Source organism: Castor canadensis, chromosome 4 (genome assembly GCF_047511655.1).
Source record: "Castor canadensis chromosome 4, mCasCan1.hap1v2, whole genome shotgun sequence".
NCBI lineage: Eukaryota > Metazoa > Chordata > Mammalia > Rodentia > Castoridae > Castor > Castor canadensis.
The window spans coordinates 19410290-19433775 of NC_133389.1; the positions used below are offsets into that span (position 1 = coordinate 19410290).

General features: G+C 43.7%; 1 protein-coding gene across 3 annotated transcripts in view; it reads right to left on the reverse strand.

The window, feature by feature from the left end:
• Nedd4l (NEDD4 like E3 ubiquitin protein ligase) overlaps nt 1–8444 on the reverse strand; it is a 297017-nt gene extending 288573 nt beyond the window's left edge. For 2 of the 3 annotated variants that reach the window (XM_074069745.1, XM_074069743.1), the window contains exon 1: nt 8297–8443. In XM_074069745.1, the coding sequence (XP_073925846.1) occupies nt 8297–8344 (48 nt within the window). In that variant the 5' untranslated portion in view covers nt 8345–8443. Of the gene's footprint in view, nt 1–8296 lie in introns of all 3 variants that reach the window. The other variant, XM_074069742.1, reaches the window with a different exon arrangement.
• Between the last annotated feature and the right edge of the window lie 15042 nt (nt 8445–23486).

The following is a 23486-nucleotide window of genomic DNA, read 5'->3' on the forward strand; positions in this document are numbered from 1 at the left end:
CAGGAGGAAGACACACATTAGAGCCACATAAGTGTCACCAACGCGCCCCTTCAGCCTGCTGGAACCATGGGCCCCTGGAGCCCAGATGATGGGATGGAACCCACATCAGCAATAGGACATTTCTCTCAGATTATGCATCCTCTTTGCAGGACCACTGTCCCTATGAGCCCTTCCAAGTCCCATGTTCACTGGATGGATTGCATATCACAGCTTTTTATACCAAAAGAAACCTCAGCTTTGAATGGCCCTTTCCTCCTGGTGAATAGATGGTATAAAAAGAATGAACCATGGGTGCCTGCCTGCCAAGGTATCAGAGAACACTGAATTTGATGACAGTTAGGGAATCTGAGAGCCTTGACATTAAACTTGGAGAGTTCTGAATCAATACAGGACTCTGGAGTCAGGGACAAAAAGTAGACTAAAGTGTCACATTTAAGCTCATTACCCTAGATACACTTAGGTAATCCAGCTTTTCTCACTTAAAGCATTACAGCAACAGTCACCATTTGGACTACTCCACTTCAGAACAAAACACCACAACTATACTGAGATCTTGTATTATTCATGAGATAAGTGGCCTAAATGGTTATACCCACCAATCTCTCTGCTAGGACTTGAACCACAGGAATGAAGAATCTACCTCCCAGCCTGGTACAGGGGCTCATGCCTATAATCTCAGCTACTCAGGAGGTGGAGATCAGATCATGGCTTGAGCCAGCCCCCACAAAAAGTTAGCAAGACCCCATTTCAATCAACAAGCCAGGTGTGTTGGCTTACTCCTGTGGTTCCAACTAAGAGAGAGGCCTGACAAGTAGAAGGACTGAGGTCTGAGATCAGCCTGGACAAAAACATGAGGCTATACCTGAAAAATAGCTAAATGAAAAGGCTGGGGGCATGGCACCTGCCAGCGAATACTAGGCTCTGAATTCAAACCCCAGGGCTGAAAATCAATCTCAGTCTTTCTCCCTGTCTCTCCCTGTCTCTCTCTCTCTCTCTCTCTCTCTCTCTCTCTCTCTCTCTCTCTCTCTCTCTCTCTCTCTTTCTCTCTCACTGGGAGTGGGGTGATAATTTGTGTCTTTTCAAAGTCAGGGACAGTAAGTCAGGGAAGAGTCCATGCAACAGAACTGAAGAAGTCCCTACACATCCAAGAAAGGATTACAACAGAAAGGCCCTCCTCCATGTGCTTGGATATTGTGGGGATGTTCCCCAAATCCAAATGCCTGTCCCTCTTACCTAAAGTTGAATATTTCCTGGTAAGGAGAACCTTGAAAACATGGAATACCTGATATTGTCCACTGGACAAACATCACGGGGTGAGGGAGGGGTGGTGGTAATTAAATAACTGGGTTTTTTACATTTATAAGAAAATACTGTTTTCTAAATTTAATTACTTTATTCTCATCTCTAGATTAGGCTCTCATTTCTATATTCTACCAACAAGCAACAAGCCAAAAGTAACATTAAACAGTACAAATATTGCCACCTATAGTCAGAAAATGAAATATATTGTTTATACTGTGACCTGGAAGAGAAAGGAAGTAAAAACAGAAAGTAACATTTTGTTACACTTCCTGCTCCCACCTCTTCATCAATGCTACTACTGGATACTCATTAACACTATTTTATTTTGATTCTCCTTACCATGAATTGTCAAAGGCATCAATACACAGTTTGCTTTATGATCAATTAACAAATAGGTCAAAGCCCAGTGTGGTAATCCACAACAATAAACCCAGCTGCTTGGGAGGCTGAAACAGAAGGCTCACTCAAGCCCGAAGTTTGGGACCAGCCTGAGTAACGCAACTAAACCCAATCTCTTAAAACAGATACATAGGTAGGTAGATAGATAGATAGATAGATACACAGAGATAGACATACACACATATAGCTGGTACAGTGACTCAAGCCTTAATCCTAGCTACTCAGGAAGCAAAGATCAGGAGGATCACAGTTCAAGATGAGCACAGGAAAAAGTTTGTGAGACCCCCATCTCAACCAAAAGGCTGGGCCCTGGTGCTGTGCATCTGTCATCCCAGCTACTGGAAAGGTATAAATAGGAGGACTGTGGTCCAGGCTGACCTGGACATAAAGCAGAACCCTATTTTGAAAGTAACCAATGCAAAAGGGTGGTGGAGCGATTTAAGTGGTAGAGCACCTGCCTAACAAGCACTAGGCCCTGAGTTCAAACCCCAGAACACCCCCTCCCCCCAAAAAATCAGTAAAACAAATTCATCTACTCAAACACATATAACACCAGAAAGTTTGAAACTCTCTCTCTCTCCTCACTGCTGATACTCTTGCCCAAAATTCATTGCATATCCCATGGGATTTTTTGTGGTTTGGTTTGGTTTGGGTGTTTGGTTTTTGTGACGCTGGGGATTGAACCCAGAGTGCAGCTATTAAGCCATGTTTTTAGGATGGTGATTAAATTGTGATGAATACAATGTCTCTTCTATTCAGAACAAATGCAGAAGTAATTTAGCAGGAACTCCATTGTCGCAACAATGTTATTTTCCAAGATCATTTCTTATTTTTAAATTGTTTTACTGGTGTGTATTCACATGCAACATATCTCATATCTGGTGTTCATTTAAAGGATACTTTCAATGGCTTTTTGTGGATTCACAAGGATTTTTCCCCTGAGACTCTGCATTTCTTTCCTGATATGTTTCAAGCATATTGAGGCTCAGCAGAATCCTAAAACTAACTTTCCCAAGTAAGTTTCCCAGTGATGGAGCACCGCTGCACTGGACAGAGATGCCTGGTGCCACTCAATGACTTTCCTTTCAACTGGGTTCTGCATGTAGTTATAGAAGCTGCAGTCATGTAAGGACTCCCATTTACCATTGTCCTCGCTCCTTCAATTCATTTTTATTCCTTCAGTTCAGAAAAGTGCTTTTCAATAAGGAATTAATTCAAACACTCTGACTTAATAAAACAAGGTGATATAAATACAAATGTCAAAGGCTACAAATTTCATAGACACTGCTTTTTTTGGTTGGTTGGTTGGTTGGTTGGTTGGGTTTTGAGGAAAGGCCTTTTGCCATGTAGCCCAGGCTGGCATTCAACTCACAATCTCCTGAATGCAGAGAAGTGCTACCAGGCCTGACTACATCATATCCTTGATAAGCATTAAATTTTAATGAGAGCAGAATTATTATCTGCTAACTTTACCTTTGGGCTGGGGTGTGTAGCTCACTGGTAAGCTACTTGCCTAGCATGCTGAAGGCCCTCAGTTTGATCCGCAGCACTGCAAAGATCAACAAACAAATAACTGCTTTTATGTCAACATGAAACCCAGGCCCTTTTTAAGAGTCTCTGTCAAACATTTTGTGGCACAGACGACTGTAAGTGTGGTGGTCCCTGTCCTAGGAATGCACGCAACATACCATGGTGTGTGCTGGACATGACACAGGAACTTAGGGTTGGCATGATTGGACAAGACTTCTCTTCCTTCAGAAAACTGCCTGTCAGCATCCACCTTACACGCACACAACACCTACACTGTAATTTCCAAAAGCAATCCTGTTCTGACCGTTTGGCACTGCACACTGCAAAGGCGGTATGCAGGGTTTGTCCATCTCTTGAAAACACACACCGATGGCTCTCCAAGACTGATTCTCAATCACCTACAGATGGCTATTCAGGTAGCACACCATCCAGGATTCTCGCTTCTCTGCAAATGCTCATTTCAGAGCATTCCCCTCACTCTAGCCCTTTTCACAGATACCAAAAGGCAGAAATCTGACTTAAAAGTGTTGAATTGAGGCTGAAGGTATCAGAAGAACACTTGCTCGGCATGCATGAGGCCTTGAGTTCAAGCCCCAACACCCCCCAAAAGTGTTCAATAATGGGGGTACTGAAATAGGTGGCTTAGGGTTATCCCGGGTATCTAATTACCATAATTCATCAGTTCTAAAACATCCTTATTTTCATATTTAGCATCTCTGAAGTAAAGATGCTTCATAAAATTGACAGCTTGTCACAATTTGACAGCAATTTCTTTCTTAGTGGTACATAAAATAAATGGTGCATCTTAAAGCTGTCAGCATCTTAAAATGAAAGAAATATGGTATCCGCACCAACGGTTACCCTTCAACATCTGTTATGAAACTCATGCTCACAGACGAATCAGTAAAGAGACCCATACCACAATAGGGCATGGTGGAGACAGCAGTGACCATACATAACTGCCACATCTCAAGGACCATAATGCAAAGCCACTAACTGTGGCCAGATGAGAGTGTGGCCCCAAAGAAGCAAGATGGGCTCATCATTTTCATGGAAGCTTCTAAGCTTTAACACCAGTGGAGACCACAGTAAGCAGGGTTCCTGGTCAAACCAGGCCCTACAACACTACCAGTTTGCCATCCCTATCTCTGTTTACGTTATTATGAATAGTCCAGTTATGAAGAGCTTTCAAGGTACTTGGAAGAAACAGAAGATTATTTAGCATGTTAAAAAAATAAAACAAAACAACAAGCCGGGCACCAGTGGCTCACACCTGTAATCTTAGCTACTCAGGAGGCAGAGATCAAGAGGATGGCAGGTTGAGGCCAGCCCCAGGCAAATATTTCAAAAGACCCTATCTCAAAAAAAAAAAAAAAAAGAAAAAATCACAAAAAAAGGGCTGGTGGAATGGCATTTGGAATCAACATATCTGGCCCAATACCTTGCTTGCTGTGTGGCTGTGTGTCAGTGGGGGCTCACTTAAGCTCTCTGAGCTTCTGTTGTTCATTGTAAATCACAGCATACCTCATAGAGTTTTTAACATGAGGTAGCATGTATAGAGGGCTTAGCACAGTGCTCCATGCAGAGGAGGTATTGGAAACAAAAGCCAACTGTCCACCCTCGTTTGTATGGAATAAGGAGAGCGTATCAAAGTGCCATCCTATCCCAGGTCAGCCTGGCCTTTATTCATATGCCATTTACCTCATTCTAGCCACCAAAAAATGTGCCATTTTAAGTGCCATATCTAATCTTAAAAGAAGGCTGTCATTCAAGTTCTAATATTTCAGTAGAAAATTCTTTCGATAAAAGAGATCTTTCTGAGATGTAATAAAAGATTTCAGAAGGTGAACAGTAGCATTCATGAATAAAATATGCCAAACAGTGCTACAGATGGCCAAAAATAAATAAATATGAAAAAGAAAAAAAGCCCTCCAAGGACCCAAGCCAGATGCAGAAACTAGTCCAAACAGTTCTGATTCCAAACCAAATCTGATTCTTAGCCATGAATAAGAAGTTTTGTTCAATAGCTAATCCTTCCAACACTGAAGCTCATCTGGTGGTGATTTCAAATTTGGTTGCCGAAGCTGACCTCATTTATTTCAGAGCGAATATGAATTACAACTCACCAGAGGAATCTCAGCCAGAAACACACAAAAATTAAACAGCACATACATCCCCAGGAGCAAAGCTCACATTTTAATCCTCTCCATTCTACAAGCAAGAAGAAACCTAGGTGGCTAGACCCGAGCTGATGGTCCAAGGAGCAAAGCCCTTGACTTTGGCATCCTATTCTGTGCTAGGTTAACAGCATGTTTCATGGTCAGCAGTACAGAGCTCAACAGTCTTTATAAGATGAGACATAATTAAGTACATTCCAAACATACAATGCTTTCCATCAGCCTCAAGTGCAAGCACAAATTATAACAAGTCCATTAGGTATATGTGCCTATTGTGCTAAGAGGTTTATCAGTAGCCTTTCCTCTGCAGCAATCAAAACATCTTCATGTGTGATGGTCTGCAGCATGAAATCCACACACAAGTGCACCCATATTTAATGTGCCTTGGGAAACCCAGCCTGCTGTTGGTTCCATCAGCCATTCTACTTTTAGAGCCTGTTCAAATCATCCATTTGTTTTCTTAGACTTATTCAGGAAGACAAGACAAGCTGTGCAAAACCAACAATTTGTTGTTAATATTCTACGAAGGCATTCCCTGATTCTCCAAACAGCAACTTGACAGCATGAAACCTCCTATAAAAAGCAAATACCACAGTAAATGTGAAGTCATCAAAATAGCCCAGGCTTGTGTCTTCACTGGCAGCTGAAAAGGGAAGACAGATGAGGTTTGCGTTGTGGGATATACCATGTGTGGAATTAAGCAGTATCAGCAACATGGTAATAATAAATAATAACTATGTCTTCAGCACCTCTTGCTATTCGCTCCATAGCCCCCAAATATCCTTGTGGCAGCATGCAGGAGTGACTCCCGTCACACAGAAGCCCACACACACTCAGTTCTGTTTATAAGCTTCCTCCACCTTCACACCCCACTCCAGTTAAGATCAGGATTGACTCGTCTAGAGAAAAGTGGCAAGATTCGCTCTAGGTGTATTTTAACACTCAGTGTAAACAAAGCACAAACAACAGTGACAGAAATGTGATTCCTCTATGTGCTTGCATTTCCCAAAACATTCTTACAATATTTTTCAGGGAGCTTTTAAAATGTTATTTAAAATATTAATGCTATTTGAAAAACAGTTTTACAGAATCTAGGGTACAACACAGCTGTCTTCATCCCTCCTGATAACCTCAATCCAGGCAGCCCTTTGTTTAGGAATGCTGTATCTCAGCACCTCCAAGAGCTCACTGCCTACCCTCCACTGCTACTAATTAAATGGAGAAGGGGAGGATGCAAGAAAAGGCCCCATTTAAAGAAGAAAAGCCAAAATGGGGAGGAGAATCCCCCAGGTAAATGAAAAAAATGCTACTTTTCACCCATCTCTAGGTAACTACACACACACACAAAAAGGAAATTATTTTACACAGCAAAGCATGGAAAAAACACAAATCACATATTTGCATTGTGATCATTCTTTGGTAAAATAAACATCACAGCAAGCCTTGCCTAGCACCTTCGAGAAAAAAAAAAAAAAAGACAACCCATGCACACCCACCCCTCCCCGCCCAAGATACCTATTTCATTACACGCTTAGGTAGAGCACACACACACACACACACACACACACACACTCTCTCTCTCTCTCTCTCACACGCCAGAGTAGGAAAGCTGCTGGTAGCCAAGCCATAACGTGAGCTCGTCTCAGATAATAGCCTCTCTTTAAACCCCACCCCCATCACCAGAGAAAGAGGGAACCTCAGAAAGAAAGAAAGCAGGGGAATAAAGAGAAATGGAGAAAGCCTGAATTTCCAGGCATCAACTTTTCATGAAATGCACAACCAGGATAGGAAATACCTCCCTGCTGAGTAATGCTTCACGAAGGGTTGTAAATTCACCTCTCGAAAGGGGAGCCAGACCTGGGCGCGCACCCCGCCAGATGGCAAACCACTCCTACCTGCTCCATCCAGCCTGCCTGTCACGCCGCGCCCGCGATGGGCCTCCCACCCCCCTTTTTGGCAGAGCAACAAACCAATAAGAGCCGAGCGTGGCTGGTCGAGAAAAGGCTGAACAGTGATTTAGCAGGATCGTTTCAAAAAGGGAGTGGGTAACCGGAGGAGAGAGTGAGGGTAAAAACAAAGCCCTTTCCAGTCAACTCGACCGTTTGGGGGCGTGGCCTACTTCATTCGCTTTATTAATAAAGGGATCAATGGAGCTTTCCTCTCCCCACCCACCCCGGAGGTGCCGGGCTTTGACTCCTCGGGAGGAAAAAAAATGGCAGGGCTGCAAGTTTCCAGCAGCACCTGCCACCACCTTTCGTGACCACTTCCACCCACCAAAAAAAGACTCAGAAATGCACAATCCTGACTCCAGACTCTGCAAGACATAGGGACGGCCACACGCAAAACTCCCGGCGTCTCCCGGTCTCCCACAAGGACCAGCACACCCTCGCTTCTGAGCGCCCGCGGACACGATCGTTAGAAAGAAAGTTCCAGGGGGAGACGATCGGGCTTCTCCGCAGCCCCCCGCTCCCCCCGGCTGCGCGGATGTCCCACCGCGACCCAGACGTGACACACATCCTGGACTCAGAGCTGCAGGGTCAAGAGACTGAAAGTTGCCCGACGGCCCCGGGAGACGCGCCTAGAATGGGGACCCGCGGGGTAGGAAGGCGCACGCGCCCTCCGCCTACCCCAAAAGCGCGGAGCGGCAGAGCTGCGCGGGTTCCAAGGGCGTCGCGCCGCTTTATTTACAAACAATGCGCTCGGCTGAGAGTGGGGGAGGAAGGACCCAACCACCCTCCCCCTAGGACCCCTATCTCCAGAGCTCCAGAGTTTAGGGCTCCCCTGAAAACGCAGGGGACGCGCACCTCAGCGGTGGTCCGTCCCCCACCCCAGCCGGCGCCGGCAGGAACTCCCCGGGGAGTCCTGGGCGGGAAGGGGACGCCGCTCACCTCGTCTTCCGAAAGTCCGTAGACCTGCTCCCCGAGCCCGGTCGCCATGGAGCCAGCGCCCCGCGCGGGGTCCGATGCGCTCCGGGACGGCTGGGCTGCGGCGCGGGCCGCGGGTCTTCCCTCTGCTCCGCGGCCGGCCCGTCCCGCACCCGGCCCTGCGCGCACTCCGCCGCAGGGGAAGCGGCCGGGGCCGGCAGGTGAGGGTGCCGGAGTGTGCGCCCCGGCCGCTGCCGGCACCGCTTCCTCCCGGAAGGCTGCAGGACGTGAGGGTTGGCAGCTCCCGAGAGCGCGCCGAGAGGCAGCGGCAGCCCCAGCGCTTGTCCCTGCGCGCGGCGGCGGCGCGGAGCCCGCCGGGCTTCCCCTCGTCGCTTCCCTCTCGCCCGCCGGTCGCTCTCCGCCCCTCTCCGAGCCTGCTCTGCGGTCCCTGGGACCCGGCTCGTCCACCCCCTCGCTCCTCAGTCCCGGCCCCCGCTCTCCCCGCCCCGCCTCCGCCTCCGACCCGCCTCCTCCCACCCCGCGACAGGGGACCCTCCCCGCTCGCCGGGGCGGGCACACGCGCCCCCCAAGCCAATCACAGGCCGGGTTGGGGGGCGGGCCGCAGGGGTAGCGGATTGGCCCCACGCCCACCCCACCTCGGGCCAGAGCTCTGCGCGGCTCCCCGGGGGTCACCCGCCGCGGAGCGGGTGCGCAGGGGCGTGCCCATTGCGCTAGGCCTGCAGCGCTGACCCTCCCTCCTCGCCCCGCTTCCCTCCGCTTTGCGGACTGGACCTTTGGGGACGATGGAGACATTTGCAAACAACAACAAAATCATCATGTCCCTTTCTATCTCCCTGTCGCTTTCTCTACCCAGAGCGCCGTAAGTGTTCAAAGAGGGGAACAATGGTTGTTTCTAGGCCCCCTTTAAATTCTTGGCAGCCCCAGTAAGCCGGACTTGGCTACATTGTCAGCTCCCCAGGGCGATCAGCCTGCCCCGGCCGCCAGCCGAGGAGAGGCTGCCCCGGTGTGGTCACGAGTCGCCATTGCCCGTGTCACCCTTACCGGGAACAAAACCAGTACAGCGCCCGCTCTGAGTACACACCCACCCACTGGAAGGCAGACAGCGGGGTTCTTTGAATAAACGGCAGCTCAGCTCGTTTTTGAAACGCAACGTTAAATAGCAAACTCAAGTTTAAGGTTATCCTTTGCATATGCAAACGGTTTCGACGTCTCATTGGCCACCATAGGATTCTTCCCACATCCCAGCTACTGGTTCTCTAGCAAGCAGTTCATTTAATCCTTCGGATTTATAGGAATGCAAGAGACTATTTTAAATAAGTGAGAGAAATTCGTCACTCGACTTTTTCAGGAAGCCGGTCCTTAAATTTAAATGTTAAGTGCACTTGAGAATTCAAATAGAAAACAGACGCATAACGTACCATTTGCCTTTGAAAAAGAAAACATCAAAGTGCCTGCTTGGGCATTATCGGGTTGCTTTTAGGATTTTCATTCAAGAAGTTTGGAACTCACGTGATCCAACAGAATCATTTTGCCCTTTACTAAGTATCTGCTGCTCGCCCTGAAAACTCAAAAGAAAACGGGGGTCCACCCATCCTCACTCATGCTCTCCTTTGCCTTCCTGCAAAAGGACTGGGACTTCAAACGTGTATCCTGTAATGGGTTTCCTTTCAAGATTCAGCCCCATGTGGTCAACACTCTATGCAAGCTGTTGAGTCATTAAGTCAAGACAGTGCTTAGCTATCACAAAATCCCAGCTGGAAAAAAGTAATCTTTATGGGGGAGCCTCGTTTTTTCCAAGTCAAGAATTTTCAACCTCTCAAGCCTAGATTTCTTCTTTTGATGAAAGGTACACACAGAACTTCTAATATGCCCTTCACCTTGCCTGCGACCACTATAAATGTGAGTCTGTGCTTCTCCACTCTCACCAACAGACCTCTGTCTGTTAGAAAATCATAATTTCTAATCACACAGGAAATCTAGGAGGTGAATAGTTCCTGACTTAGTCTTTGGGTGAGGCTGCATCAACCGGAAACTGTAGAGGGGTGTCATACTTCCTCTTCCTGTCCTCCACCATCCTGCTCCCACTCCCCATAACCCAACAGCTTGTACCCACCTGCAGACTGGGCTGTGTGTCCTGGGCTTTGCCTGAGGGATGGTTATGAGAGGCACAATACGAAAGTTGCCATATGTCATTTATTGTGGAGTGTTTACAAAATTAGGACATCATTCAATGTCTCCTACAAGAGGACTCAAGAAGTTATTTCAGACCTACGAAGGAAAGTTTGATTTCTTTTAACAATCTGGTGCTTTTGCATTGTGGATGACAAAAATTCTTTCAACTGATTTTGTTTTTCAATTTAATTGGCTACCAGGAAACTTGGGGTCAATTTTATAGCCCAAAGCCATAAAAAAGAACCCATAAAAAATCAATCTCCTTTGTAACTATGCCCGCAACTCCCCCCAGGCAGTGGTTCTGTACATTGGGTACACATTAGAGTCAGCTGGGGAGTACTGAAAAAGACTAAGTGCCAGTGCCCAGCACCAGAGACTCTGATGTGAGAAAGGTTTAGAGGAGGCGGGCAGGCATCAGTACTTCAGTAACATCCCAGGTGATGCTAAGATACATGTAAGGCTGAGACCTGCAGCCCAGGCCATTAATGCCCAGACTTTGCTATATGTAGAAACTCCTGGAGCTCATTATGGACTGCTCTCTGCCTCCCACCCCCAGGCCTTCTGTGTAATTAGTACTGGATGCCATGTGGGCATCAGACAATTTTGTAAGCTACTCAGTGGTTCTAATGCACACAAAGGTTAGGGACTTCTGGCCTAGCATTCTATCCCTGTCCTTTATACAGTTCCAGTGATCCTCATTTTTTCTTATTCCTGTTTTCAGGTTAAAAGAAATTACAGATTACAAATACACTCAAATATTTTGAGAAATAAGGTAGGTTGTGAACAGATATACTTAATGTGCAATATCATCCATCAGTTTTATCCACCTTCTGCCTGTACTCTGAAGTCTCAGATTAATAATCTAACTTCTTTGAGGGAATGACAGAGGACAATCCTTATGGGACACTATTCAGCACTTTTATCCAAAGCAATTGAGTTCTTCCAATCAGATTCATATCTACCCAACAGTTATATGGAACCATAACTTGTAGACTCTCTAGAATTTGTTCCCTTCTGTTCCCTAGGAAGGCTGTCTTTCACATCTTAGATTTGATACTGAGGATGTTTGGTAAATGCTCCTCACTGGGATCATCAGAAATGAAAAATTATCAAAAACATTTTAAAGTGTAATGGATAATCACAGAGAGGGACCATTTCAATGCTACAGCTCTTTACAAATTATTGAATTGAAAAAATTATGTGTGTCTTAGTCACACCTGGAAGAACCGAAAGCAGAACACTACATATTGTCACATATTTTAGTAAGTTGCATATAAATTAACACTAGATTTTTCTCTTCAAGTTTTGGTTATGTCTTGTGTTTATTAAAAGAAGACTTGTGGAGCAGATATGTTGAAGACTGCTGATATTCGTAAAAACTGTTGTCATCCTGGAACTGAGCAACATTCCTTGACACACTGAGAAATCTTATAAACTTAAGATGTTTATGATTACATAAGGACATAGCCACGATTTAGATTTTTGACAATTGTAGAGTGGGTAATAAGGATGACTTCTAAATGGCTCATTTGCATAATGATAGCTAAACTTTTTAAGAAATAAATTTTAAACATCTATGTGCTATTCATTCTAATGCTGAGGTATAGATATATGATTTCTGGTTTTCTTCCAACCTAACAAAATATCTGATTTTAACTAGCTGTGTTAGCAATGCACTTGATAAAAGTCATTATCATTTCTGAAATATCTGAATTTGTTTCCACGTTTTTTCCATGTATTTTCTTCCTGTTTTTAGATGAGTCTTTATTGAATAATATTCTTGTTTTCATATTGTGTGTCTTTCCTTCTCCTGATTGACATGTTAACCTGCATTTCTATTCTTTTACTGATCATACTTGACATTTTACGTGTGCCTAAGGTAATAAAATGAAACCTAATATCCTAGCCATCCTTCTGAACAATACAAGAAGTTTAAACCATCGTTTTTTGTTGTTGATGGTGGTGGTTTGGGGTATTTTTTGGTTTTTTTTGTTTTTGTTTTGAGATAGGGTCTCAGTATATAGCCTAGGCAGGCTTCCAACTCACCATCCTCTTTCTTCTGCCTCCTGCGCTGGCATTATAGGCGTGCATCACCACATCCAACATAAAACATTGTTTTTGATTATCAATTTTTGCATAGTATTGATACCCAGTTTCATTCTTGTCACGAGCACTTATTACTTCAGTTGAGTACAGAGAGATGGCACTTATTACAGAGAACAGGGTTTTTATTCAAACAAATTCACGTGACACTTTCCTATGGATCCTAATGCTGTCTCTGCTACCCTAGCCAGCCAGGGGTTACTCAGACCTTCCCCCAAGTCTCGCTCACCGTGCAACGTCTTCTCAGCCGATGAGGGTGGCCTAGCTGTTCCCCAGGGGATCCTCACAGCCGCCTTCAGTGCAGGTCCAGTTTCACGGTTCACTGGCAACACCCAGTGGTTGTTGGGAGAAGGGGCATGCTCACAAGTGGCGGCTGCCTCCACGTCAGGGTCTTGGGACAGACTCTGACGGCATGGTCTCCTGCGGGTAAGAAGGCAAGTGAGGTTTTGGGTTCCGGCCTGAGTTTATATACCCTGTGGTATCCTCACCACCCCTGTTATCTTCACTGTCACCTCAGGGTTAGCTTGTTTGCATATCAGCCACCACCTTAGGTTTGGTTTATTAGCATATAAGCCTGACATACTCCAGCTGGTTTCTAAGTCCTAACACACACTAGCTAATACTTCTTATTTCAGCAGTTTTTCATACTTTAACACAATACAACAGTACAACAACAATCTAATGTGTTCACCACAATTCTGAATTGTGGGTGTGATGCTGGTTATCAAACCCAGAACCTCACAAGTGCTAGGCAAGGGCTCTACTATTGAACTAGACTCCCAGCTCCATTTTTTTTAACCACCATGTTAGATATTATTATATTATACAATAATTTAAAGATTTTCCAATATGTTTTCAGTTTTTTTCATAAGGATTCCTTATACTTTCTTAGATATTCCTTTAGTGTTATCTTCCTTTCTTCCAGAGGGACATCATTTAATTCCTTTTCTGAAGGGTCATTGGTGATAAACTCATTTTTACTTATCTGAAAATGTCTACCCTCACCTAAGGCAGATGGTGAAGTTTTGGAATATAGCAGGATATAAATAAACATTCTTTTTAAAATCATATTATCATTATACTGGGAGTACATTGTGACTTTATAAAAGTGCTTACAGTATATCTTAGTTCAATTCACCCCCTCCATCATTCTCCTTACTCCCCACCCCCAATAAACATTCTTAATGTAACTAGTAGCATTGATCAATTTTTTCCTACTCCCATCATTCTGAAGTTTCAGATTTGTAATCAGTTTATTTGGGGAGGACAGGACAATCCATAAGAAAAGACACTCAGTCTTATCCATGGTAAAACTGACTTATTCCTGAGCACTTTGAAGATATTATTCCTCAGATGTCTAGCCCACATGGTTGATGATAAATGGATGGCTGTTAGTCTAATGAGTGTACCTCAAAAAGCTACCTGCCTTGTTTTTAACTGCGTTGGGCTCTTGGCATTCTAAACTTTCTATAATTTGTCCATATATGGTTTCCTTTTCTTTATTTTGCCTCATATGCTTTGCCCTTTCTGTATCTATGGGTTGAACTATTTTATCATTTCTGGAAAATGATAAAATAGTTAATAGTTCACTTACCATTCTTTCCCCATTCTCTCTATTCTCTCCTGCTGGGACCCCAGTTAATTACATATCAGGGCTTCCATTCCTATTTCCCAGGTCTCCTAACCTTCCCATGCTCCAGCTCCATGACTGTCTATGTCACACATCAACTGATTTTTTTTAAACCTCTTTCCCATTTTGCTAAATTACTATTTTATTGAGTTTAATTTTTTGTTTAAAGCATAAACAACTTAGTTGTTTAATTTACAACTATAGTAAAAGTTCCACATAATTCTTTTTCAAATGACCTTGTCATTCTTGATAATGTATTTGTGTGTCCAAATTTTATTTCATTAAACATTTCATAGCCAATTAGTTTGCAATTTGCTAATTCCAATATCTAAAAGTTTGGGATGTGTCTCCCATTGTTTCTGCTGGGTCTCCTAGTACACATAGTGCCTTGATTCCATATGTGCTTATCGGGAATTTATTTGGTTGTCATTTTATTTATTTAATCCAAGGTAGTAGGAATCCAAAGTTGGATTTGTGTTTGCTTCTTTATGATTCAAGAGACACTGGCACTCTGAGGTCACCCTGATACCATCTGAGGGTCAATTTACTATAGAAGGCTCAGGTTCAGTCACCAGCTGATGGGTCTGTCTTCCTGACTGACTCATCAGCAGAACTGGTACAACATTCACTTGCTCCTTACTGCATCATTCTTTGGTTTTAGCTAACTTTTTTAGGGTGAAAGAATATGACAGATTGAATTACTATTCACCAAGTATTCACTTCCCCACCAATGATATGCACCTGACCCTTAATTTACATATAACTCATATGCCAATGGCATACAAACAAAAGTAATAATGTGGGCAATTCCAAACAGACATCATGAGGCTTTACAAGTTTCTGCCATCTCTTTGGAGCTCCTGCCCTCTACCAAGAAGGAGGGGGGCTGTTCCTTTAGCCTTAACGAAGAAACACGTGAAACAGACATGAGCCTGTTTCACGTCACTTAACTTTAAGTGTCACTTAAGTGACAGTGGTCACTTAACTTACAGCTGACAACACACAGGGCAAAGTGTTTATTGTTGTAGACCCTAAGGTTCTCAGAGTTTTGCTACACATCATTATTGCAGCCAAAGATGACTAATACATGGAACCTTCGAGGTGAATTTCCCTTACTTACTGCAAACTCAGCAATAAATGTAATATGTTAAGATGGCTAGAAAGTGCTATGACCTCCTTTATAGATGAAGCACTTGAGATTTAATGCAGTTTTTTTTGGCGGGGGGAGAGGGGGGTTGTCCTAAAAGAGGCACAGCCAAATTTGTTCTCTTAATAAAAGCTTTACTGCCACTCTCAGGCTCACTCTTGTAATCCTAGCTACTCAGGAGGCAGAGATCAGGAGGATCGTGGTTCAAAGCCAGCCTGGGCAAATAGTCCTTGAGACCCTATCTCAAAAAAACACCCATCACAAAATTTGGCTGAACTTGAGGTATAGCCCCTGGGTTCAAATCCCAGTACTGCAAAATAATAATAATTAATAATAATAATACCTTTGAATTTTCATTTATCCCTATTAACTCATTTAGAAGTTAAAATTTAAAAATGAACTTTCAACTTCCACATAGAACCCCAAATTCATATTTCCTAGAAACTGGGCATTTTATTCATTTTACATGCCACTATAACAAATCACCCAAGCTCATTGGCTTAAAACAACACCAATCAATTCACTTACAGTTTTGGAGACCAGAAGTTCAAAGTCAGCATCTATGGTACCTAATGGAGGTGCTACGTGCTCCCTGGGGCTGGAGGGCAAATTGGTGGTCCTGCTTTTTCTGGCTGCTAGAGCTGAATTCCGAGCCAGTATCATTTTCAGAGTCCTCTCTGCTGAGGCAATCATATCACTTCTGTCTTCTACCAACAGTCAGATCTTTCTCTGCCTCCCTTGAAAAGGGGTTGTGATTATATTCAGGATTCACCCAGATAATCTAGGTTTAACCTCTCCATCTCAAGCTCCTTCACTTCATCATCTCTGATGAGCCCTTCTACCGCATAATGGAACATTTGCAAGTTCTTGGGATTGGGACCTGGATGTCTTTGGAGGCCATTATTCAGCCAAGCACAAGAAGTGTGGTAATAAATTCCCATCTTTCAGATGGGTGCCAGTGGCTCACGTCTGTAATCCTACCTACTCAGGAGACAGAGATCAGGAGGCTCGCAATGCAAAGCCAGTCTAGGCAAATAGTTTGAGACCCTACCTCGAAAAACTACCCAATACAAAAGAGGGCTGGTAGAGTGGCTCAAGTGGTAGAATGCTTGCTTAGCAAGCATGCAGACCCTGAGTTCAAACCTCAGAAACCCCCCCACCAAAAAAAAAAATCCAGTCTTTCCTTTTCTGGATGCCACAAAAGCTGTATGATTTGAACCCAAGAGTTGGGTAAATAAGGAAAATGGTTTGGTGTTTCCTATTTCCTTTACATTTTCAGTCTCTAGAAGCAAAATAAATGATGTCCTTCAACTCTCAGGTAGAAATTCCAAAACAGGTGCTTTAATTAATGATTTCAGTAAGTTCATTGAGTATTTATTTTAAAAACTTTAATTTCTTTAGTAACCCGAAAAAGGTATGAAAAGTATGTCTATTCATTTTAAAACTCTTACTATTCCACAAGTAAGTGTAGGCTTCCCAAGGACTCTCTCTACATATATTATTTGAATTAAAAGTAGGAAGACCAAGACAAAGTCACTTCATGAGTCAACTAACCACTGCAAAGATGTCACTAACAATGTGAAAATAGCTTTCTTCTGTGTGCTGGTGGCCAACGATGAAGAATAGGAGGGGGAGCATTGGGATTATTTAATCCACATCCTGCAAATCCTCCCTGTCAGCACTGGAGGCTTCACAATTGATGAGTCGGGGCAGGGGGTGGGGAGGAGAGGGAAGCATCTAGTGTTTTCTGTATGAGTTTTTCATTCCCATCCTTGAATGCAACACAATGTGCTCACTGTCACCCTATCCCCTCCACTCTTGCTCCTTGTGAGGTGGAGTGCTCTGTCTCTCTGGGCTATTCTTTTATCTTAGCGATTAGGTCAAAAAGGAATCCCAAACACAGCTGTTTCCTCACAGACTCTAGGCTCTGTTTACCAGCATCTCTATGAATCCAAATCCCTTGTGAATGTCAGGGACATGTCAGGTGGAGATGGGAAGATGCTTCTCCTTTCCTAGGAGGGCAAAACTTTAGGGGACAAGATTAAAATACAGGAAAGAAACTAAACCAAAGGTTTGCCAATGTGACCTATTGGCAAGATAGTGGGGAAAGGAGGTTCCCTATGAAGGAGAACTGATCTGAAATTAGCAAATTACTCTGATATTTACTCAATCCAGTAATCCCACTTCTAAAACTATCTGCCATGGAAAATGATATGTGCATTTCAAATATCAACCCAAATGTCCATTAATAGAGAAGTGACTGGATCAATTATTGGTACATTCACCCAGTAGAGTACCTGTAAAAATGAGTGAGAACACTCTCTCTATACTGATATGGAGTAATCTCAAGGATTTATTAAATTAAACGAAACAAAGTGCAGAACCATGTTTATCCTGGGCTACCATTTGCATATAAATGGAAAATTTTACCTGAGTCTGGAAAAGACAGATACTATCGGGGCTCTGTCTCTTGGATCTGTGTTTCTTCTTCTGGAGTCTGGTTTCCATATTGGTGTAGCCCAAACTACTCATCCCCTGCAAAAAGAGGGTTAGTTTTAGTTGCTTTGACCTTAATAAAACTGAGACTGGTGGGAAGAACTGGTCTTTTCCAACTACTCTATCAAAGAAGGAAGGCCCAGCCTGGGTCACAGACCAGCGCAAGGGGACAGAAAGGACAGGGTAGAGTAGTTAACAGCCCCTCCAGGATTATGTGTCATGAGGAAGAGAAAGGTCCATAAATGAAAGGGGTTGCTGAACACACAAGGACAAGAGATGCCCACTATAGGCTCAAACCTCTAAGAATAAGACGATGGGAGAAGGTGATCTCTTTTGCCTAGACTTCAAAATTGTACACAAAATTTGTGAACTAATAGACATGGTGTGCCTTATCTTGGGGTACCAGACATAAGCAGCTATCAACTTTTTTTAGAACTTATATCCACAGCATCATTTTGAGTTAATTTGGAGGGTGCATAATAAAAGGCTTCTCCTACAAGATTTTTTAAAAATAAATTCTATTGTGTCTATTTAAGTTATATAACATGATGTTGTAAGATACATATGTAAGTAAAATGGTTTCTATAGTGAAACAAATTAACATATCCATCATCCTCAATTATCTATTTTCCCTCTGTAGAAAGGGTAGCTCAGTTAACCAAACTCCTGACTACAATATGCTATTAACTGCATGCTTCACAGTTTTCCACGTGTTCATCCTACATACTTACCCTTGGTGTCCTTTGACCTCTCTCTCTCCACATTGGAATCTAGGATGTGAGCTGTGGATTGCAAGGTGGAATAAAAACATCAGTACTCACTTGGTACTAGAATAAAACAACTTTTGAGGTTCTGTTTCCATATAGAACAAGGAACAAGGGCAGGGCTCTTGTTCCCCAGTATAGTGCTTCTAGAACTCCCTGGGCTGCTGTAATGGAGATCTCTGTGGGTTACTGGAAGGAGCTAAACAGTTTGGGACTTACAGAGATACAAGCCTTCTATAATATAGCAGGCCACCTGCCCAGTCTTAGCATTTGCCAAAAATGGGCTAAAACTTTCAAACAAAAGCAAGATTTCTGGGCATGGAAAGACTGCGATGCTAAGAAAACTCAAGTGCTTTGGAGATTGCCATTTGTATCAGCACGAAATCTTCTAAGAGCAACTGCTGTTATGGATTTTTACAAAAACAATTTCTCCTCCTCTCTTTCCCAGGGAAACAATCTTGTCACCTTCTAATAGGTAACTCCAATCAGCCCTGCTAGCTAATGACCCTTACTCTGCATGGTCCCCTGCATCTTCTCAGTGAGGCCTCACCTCCAATTAATTTAAAACAAACAAGTCTCCTCTGCTTTTTGGATGAAAATTTCTCATAGTCATGTAGACTCAGGTCCTGTAAAAATCTGAAATCTGCTGTGATTTTGTAGCATTGATTACTCTATGTTAGAACTGCAATATATTAAAATTTCATTTCTTTCCTTCAAACTTGAGTGGATTTTTTTTCGTTTGGTTGTTTGTTTGGTTTTGGTTTTTTGTGGTACTGAGAGTTGAATTCAGGGCCTCAAACTTGCTCACATTTATTCACACTTGCTAGGCAGGCACTCTACTACTTGAGCCATCCCACCAGCCCTTTTTACATTGGTTACTTTTGAGATAGGGTCTTGCTGTGTGCTTGGGCCAGCCTGGACTGAGATCCTCCTATTTGGGCTTCCTCGTGTAGCTGGGATGACAGGCACATGCCACAACACCAAGCCAATGGTTGAGATGGGGTCTCACAAACTTTTTGCCTAAGCTGGCCTGCAATTGTGATCCTCTGCCTCTCAAGTAGTTAGGATTACAGGCTTGAGCCATCTTGCCTGGCCTTGAGTTTCTTATTAAAACTTTAACACTGTAAAGCACTTCTTTCGCATTCCTATAATCATATCTACTTTCTTACCACTGCCATCCATGGATTCCCTCTTTTCCACAAACGTATGTCGAGTGAAGACCAGTACCTGGTTAACTGACATCCTATCCACCTCAACCTCTGGGATAGAGCCACCTGGGAAACAATAAACAAATACAAGATTGTCCCCACCCTCTCAATTCTCAGGTCCTTGACCTTCTCCTCTTCTGCTCTATATAAATCCTAAAATCCATCAACACCCCAATGTGCTCCACCTCCAAACTCAGTGGTTTAAACGCCATCCCAATCAGGATCTCACACTTCCTTTGTCATCATCAAAAGCTCTATTTTTTCCCAACTCTGAGGTCTCTTGACTGTAACTTCACTACCCTTGTTGTCTTGCTTAAATTCCAGTCTCACATTGCATCCCCACTCTTGTAATGACTCCCAAACTTCTCTCTCCTATTCCTGCTTTAGCTTTAGCCTGAACCCAAGTGGCTGAGAATTGTTGGAGAAAAAGAAGCTTGAGAGTTTCCACCCACTGAGAACTCACAGTGCCAACCTCAACTGGCTGCCATATTCCCCACCCTACCCCCTTTTGTACCCTCACTGTCCATGGCGATTTCACTTCCTAGTTTCAAGAGAAAACAGAAACCAGCAACAGGTCTCCCACCGCCACACCTAGAAACACATCCTCATCCACACCTCTGACCTACTCTTTCCTCCTCTGTCCCTTCTCCTGTTAGACATCAGTCATCCCAAGGAAGCCAGGATCCCCTCCCCTTCTAGTTGTCCCTTCTCTTGCACATCAAATCCTTTCCATCAGGATTTAACTTTTTTCCTATCCACAAAGGGAAATAAAGAGAAAGCCCTCTCTGGATTTCCCAACTATTTCTTCCTAATTACTTCATCTCACTTCTCTTCACAGTCAGACGTCTACACCTGCAGTCTCCACTTCCTTACAACCACTCCCCCAGTCAGGTTCTCACCTTCAACACACCACTGACATTTCTTTCATTAACTTCAACAAAGACATACATGTCCCTTAGGCCAGTGGATGCTTTTTTCACCTTAATTTGTTCTCTTAATGGCTTCCACCACAGAGAGCTCCTTCTTCCTCTGGAAATGTTCTGCTGCATTTCCTAGGCTCATGACACCAAGCTTGCCTTGTTGACTTTCTATCTTTCTGTCTTCTACTCAGTTTCCATCACAGGTTTTTTTCTCCCCATCCAATGAGACCCAAGGGCCTCACTGCTCAGCCCTTTTCTCTTTATGCCTTTTATGATGTCTCCTGTGATTTCTCTCATCTTTAATTACCATCACTTCACCAAAGATTTTGAAGTATACAACTCTGTCCCAGACCTCTCTTTTGAGTTTTAAGCCTGTGTGTATGTGTATATCTAACTGACCACACAGCTACTCCCAGATGTCCTAAATTCAGTACGTCCTCAATTAAACACTTCATCTCTCTCCCATCCATCCATCCCCCAAATAAATCCTAGACAGAGCAAGTAATATGGGAAGAGACATAAAAGTCTGAATGAGAGAGATAAATCTAGGAGCAACAAGAGAATCTATGAAGGTAAAAATGTCAGAAATGGTAAGAACAAATAAATAAAAAGAAGTAAAGAATTTTAAATGATATTTACTCACCCTTCCTTCACTACTTTTTTTTTTTTTTCCTGTAGTACTGGGGCTTGAACTCAGGTCCTTACACTTGCTAGTCACTCTACCACTTGAGCCACTCTGCCAGCCCTGTTTTGTGTTGGGTAATTTTGAGATAGGGCCTCCCAAACTATTTCCCTGTGGCTGGCTTCGTACTACAGCTCTCCTTGTCTCTGCCTTCTGAGCAGCTAAGATTACAGGTGTGAGCCACCAGTGCCTGGGTCTCCATTACTTCTTCCAAAGCCAACTCCCTCTTTATGCTCTCATTCTCCATCCATCTAATTTGGAAGGGCTGACTGGATCCCCTGAAGATATCAACACTGACCCAAGCTTAGTCAATCAGAGTGCCAGAATCCCCGATCACAGTGATTGGTTCAGGAATGGTCACATGACTGTAGCCTAGTTTCTATGATAATGCAAAAGGTTGCAAGTCTAGAGTTGCTGGGACCATCTTTGCCACCATGTGGGAATGACCTATCTAAGAAGACAAGAGCAGAGTAATAGGCTCTGATTTGCATGTTCAAAAGATAATTCTAGCTGGGGGTGCAGGTCAGTGGTAGGGTGTGGGCTTAGCAAGAGCAAGGTCCTAGGTTTGATTTCTAATACCAACTGCCACCCCCCCAAAAAAAAATGGAAAAGAAAACAAACAAACAAAAAAACAAAAAGAAGAAAGATCACTCTGAGCAAACAGTAATTGCTGTAATTGCTATGGTTTGGATATTTTTTTAAAACAGGGTCTCTATAAAACCTAGGCTGGCCTTGAACTTGCTAGGTAGCCTAACAATCCTAGGCTTGCAATTCTTCTACCTCAGCCTCCCAAGTGCTGGGATTATAAGTGTGCACCATCATACCCAGCTGGTTTCGATCCTCAGTGTCCCCCAAACGCCATGTATTGAAGGTTTGGCAGTCTGTGGCACAATTGGCAGATAGTGGAACCATTAAGAGGTGAGGCCTTGTAGAAGGAAGTTACATCATTGGGGCTATGCCCTTGAAGGAGCTATTGAGACCTAAGCTCCTTCTTTCTTTGCTTCCAGACCACCGTAATCTGCATCATAATCTCCTCTGGCCTGCTTTTGTGGACCACTTAGAGTTATTTGAGATGTTCTTGGCCTTTTCCAGGAGAGCACTGACAGAGCCCAGAGTTGGAGAAGAGCATGAAAGAGGCAGCACTTAGCCACATAGCATCACTGACTCCTAAATCCAACATCTTTTGCTGGCCCCACCTCTCTCCCCTAAAATCTGTCCAGCCACTAAGAACATGGCTGACTTTAAATCAGACTGCAAAGGGTCAGTTTGAAAGAAAAGCATCTGAGGCTCAGAGATTAAACTGCAAATAAATGCAAATTCTCCTTTTTGTTCTCGCAGTGCTAGGGATGAAATTCAGGGCCTTGTGTGCGCTCATCAGGGGCATGGTTCTATTTTTTGACAGCAACATCAAGTTTTTTCCTTGGAGTGTGCAATGGTTTGAATGTACTCCCCAAAATTCATGTGTTAGAAACAATTCCCAATCCAGGGATGTTAAGAGGTGGGAACTTTAAGAGGTGATTGCATCATAAGGGCTTTGCATTTGAGGATGAATTGATGTTATAAGAGCCATTTGGGCCTCTCTTGCCCTTTTGGGCCATGCAATACCTTGTGGCATGGGATGATGTAACAAGAAGTCTCTCACCAGATGTGGTCCCTTGATTTTGGACTTCCCAGCCTCCAGAACCTGACCAAATAAACTACCATTTTTTATAAATTACTCTGTCTGAGATATCCTGTTTTAGCCACACAAAAGAGACTAAGAGCATGAATTCCAAGAAGGCAGGGCTTCTGTGGACAGGGCATGCTCTCCATGGTGGGCCCAGCATGGAACTGATCCCCACATTTAGTAAGCACCCATTAAATAATAATTCTATTTATGGGTCTTATGTAGACAACCAATGTGTCACTCTGCAATTCTGATCCAGCTTACAAGCTTACAACAAGGGGATTCCAAACAGTACTGTGATGAACCCTCAGCAGCCAGACAGGCCTGGAGGTCACTGAGGTAAATGAGGCTGTTGTCTCTGTCCTGTTTCAGTCATCATGCCTCACCCCCCCTTCTTAATTGATA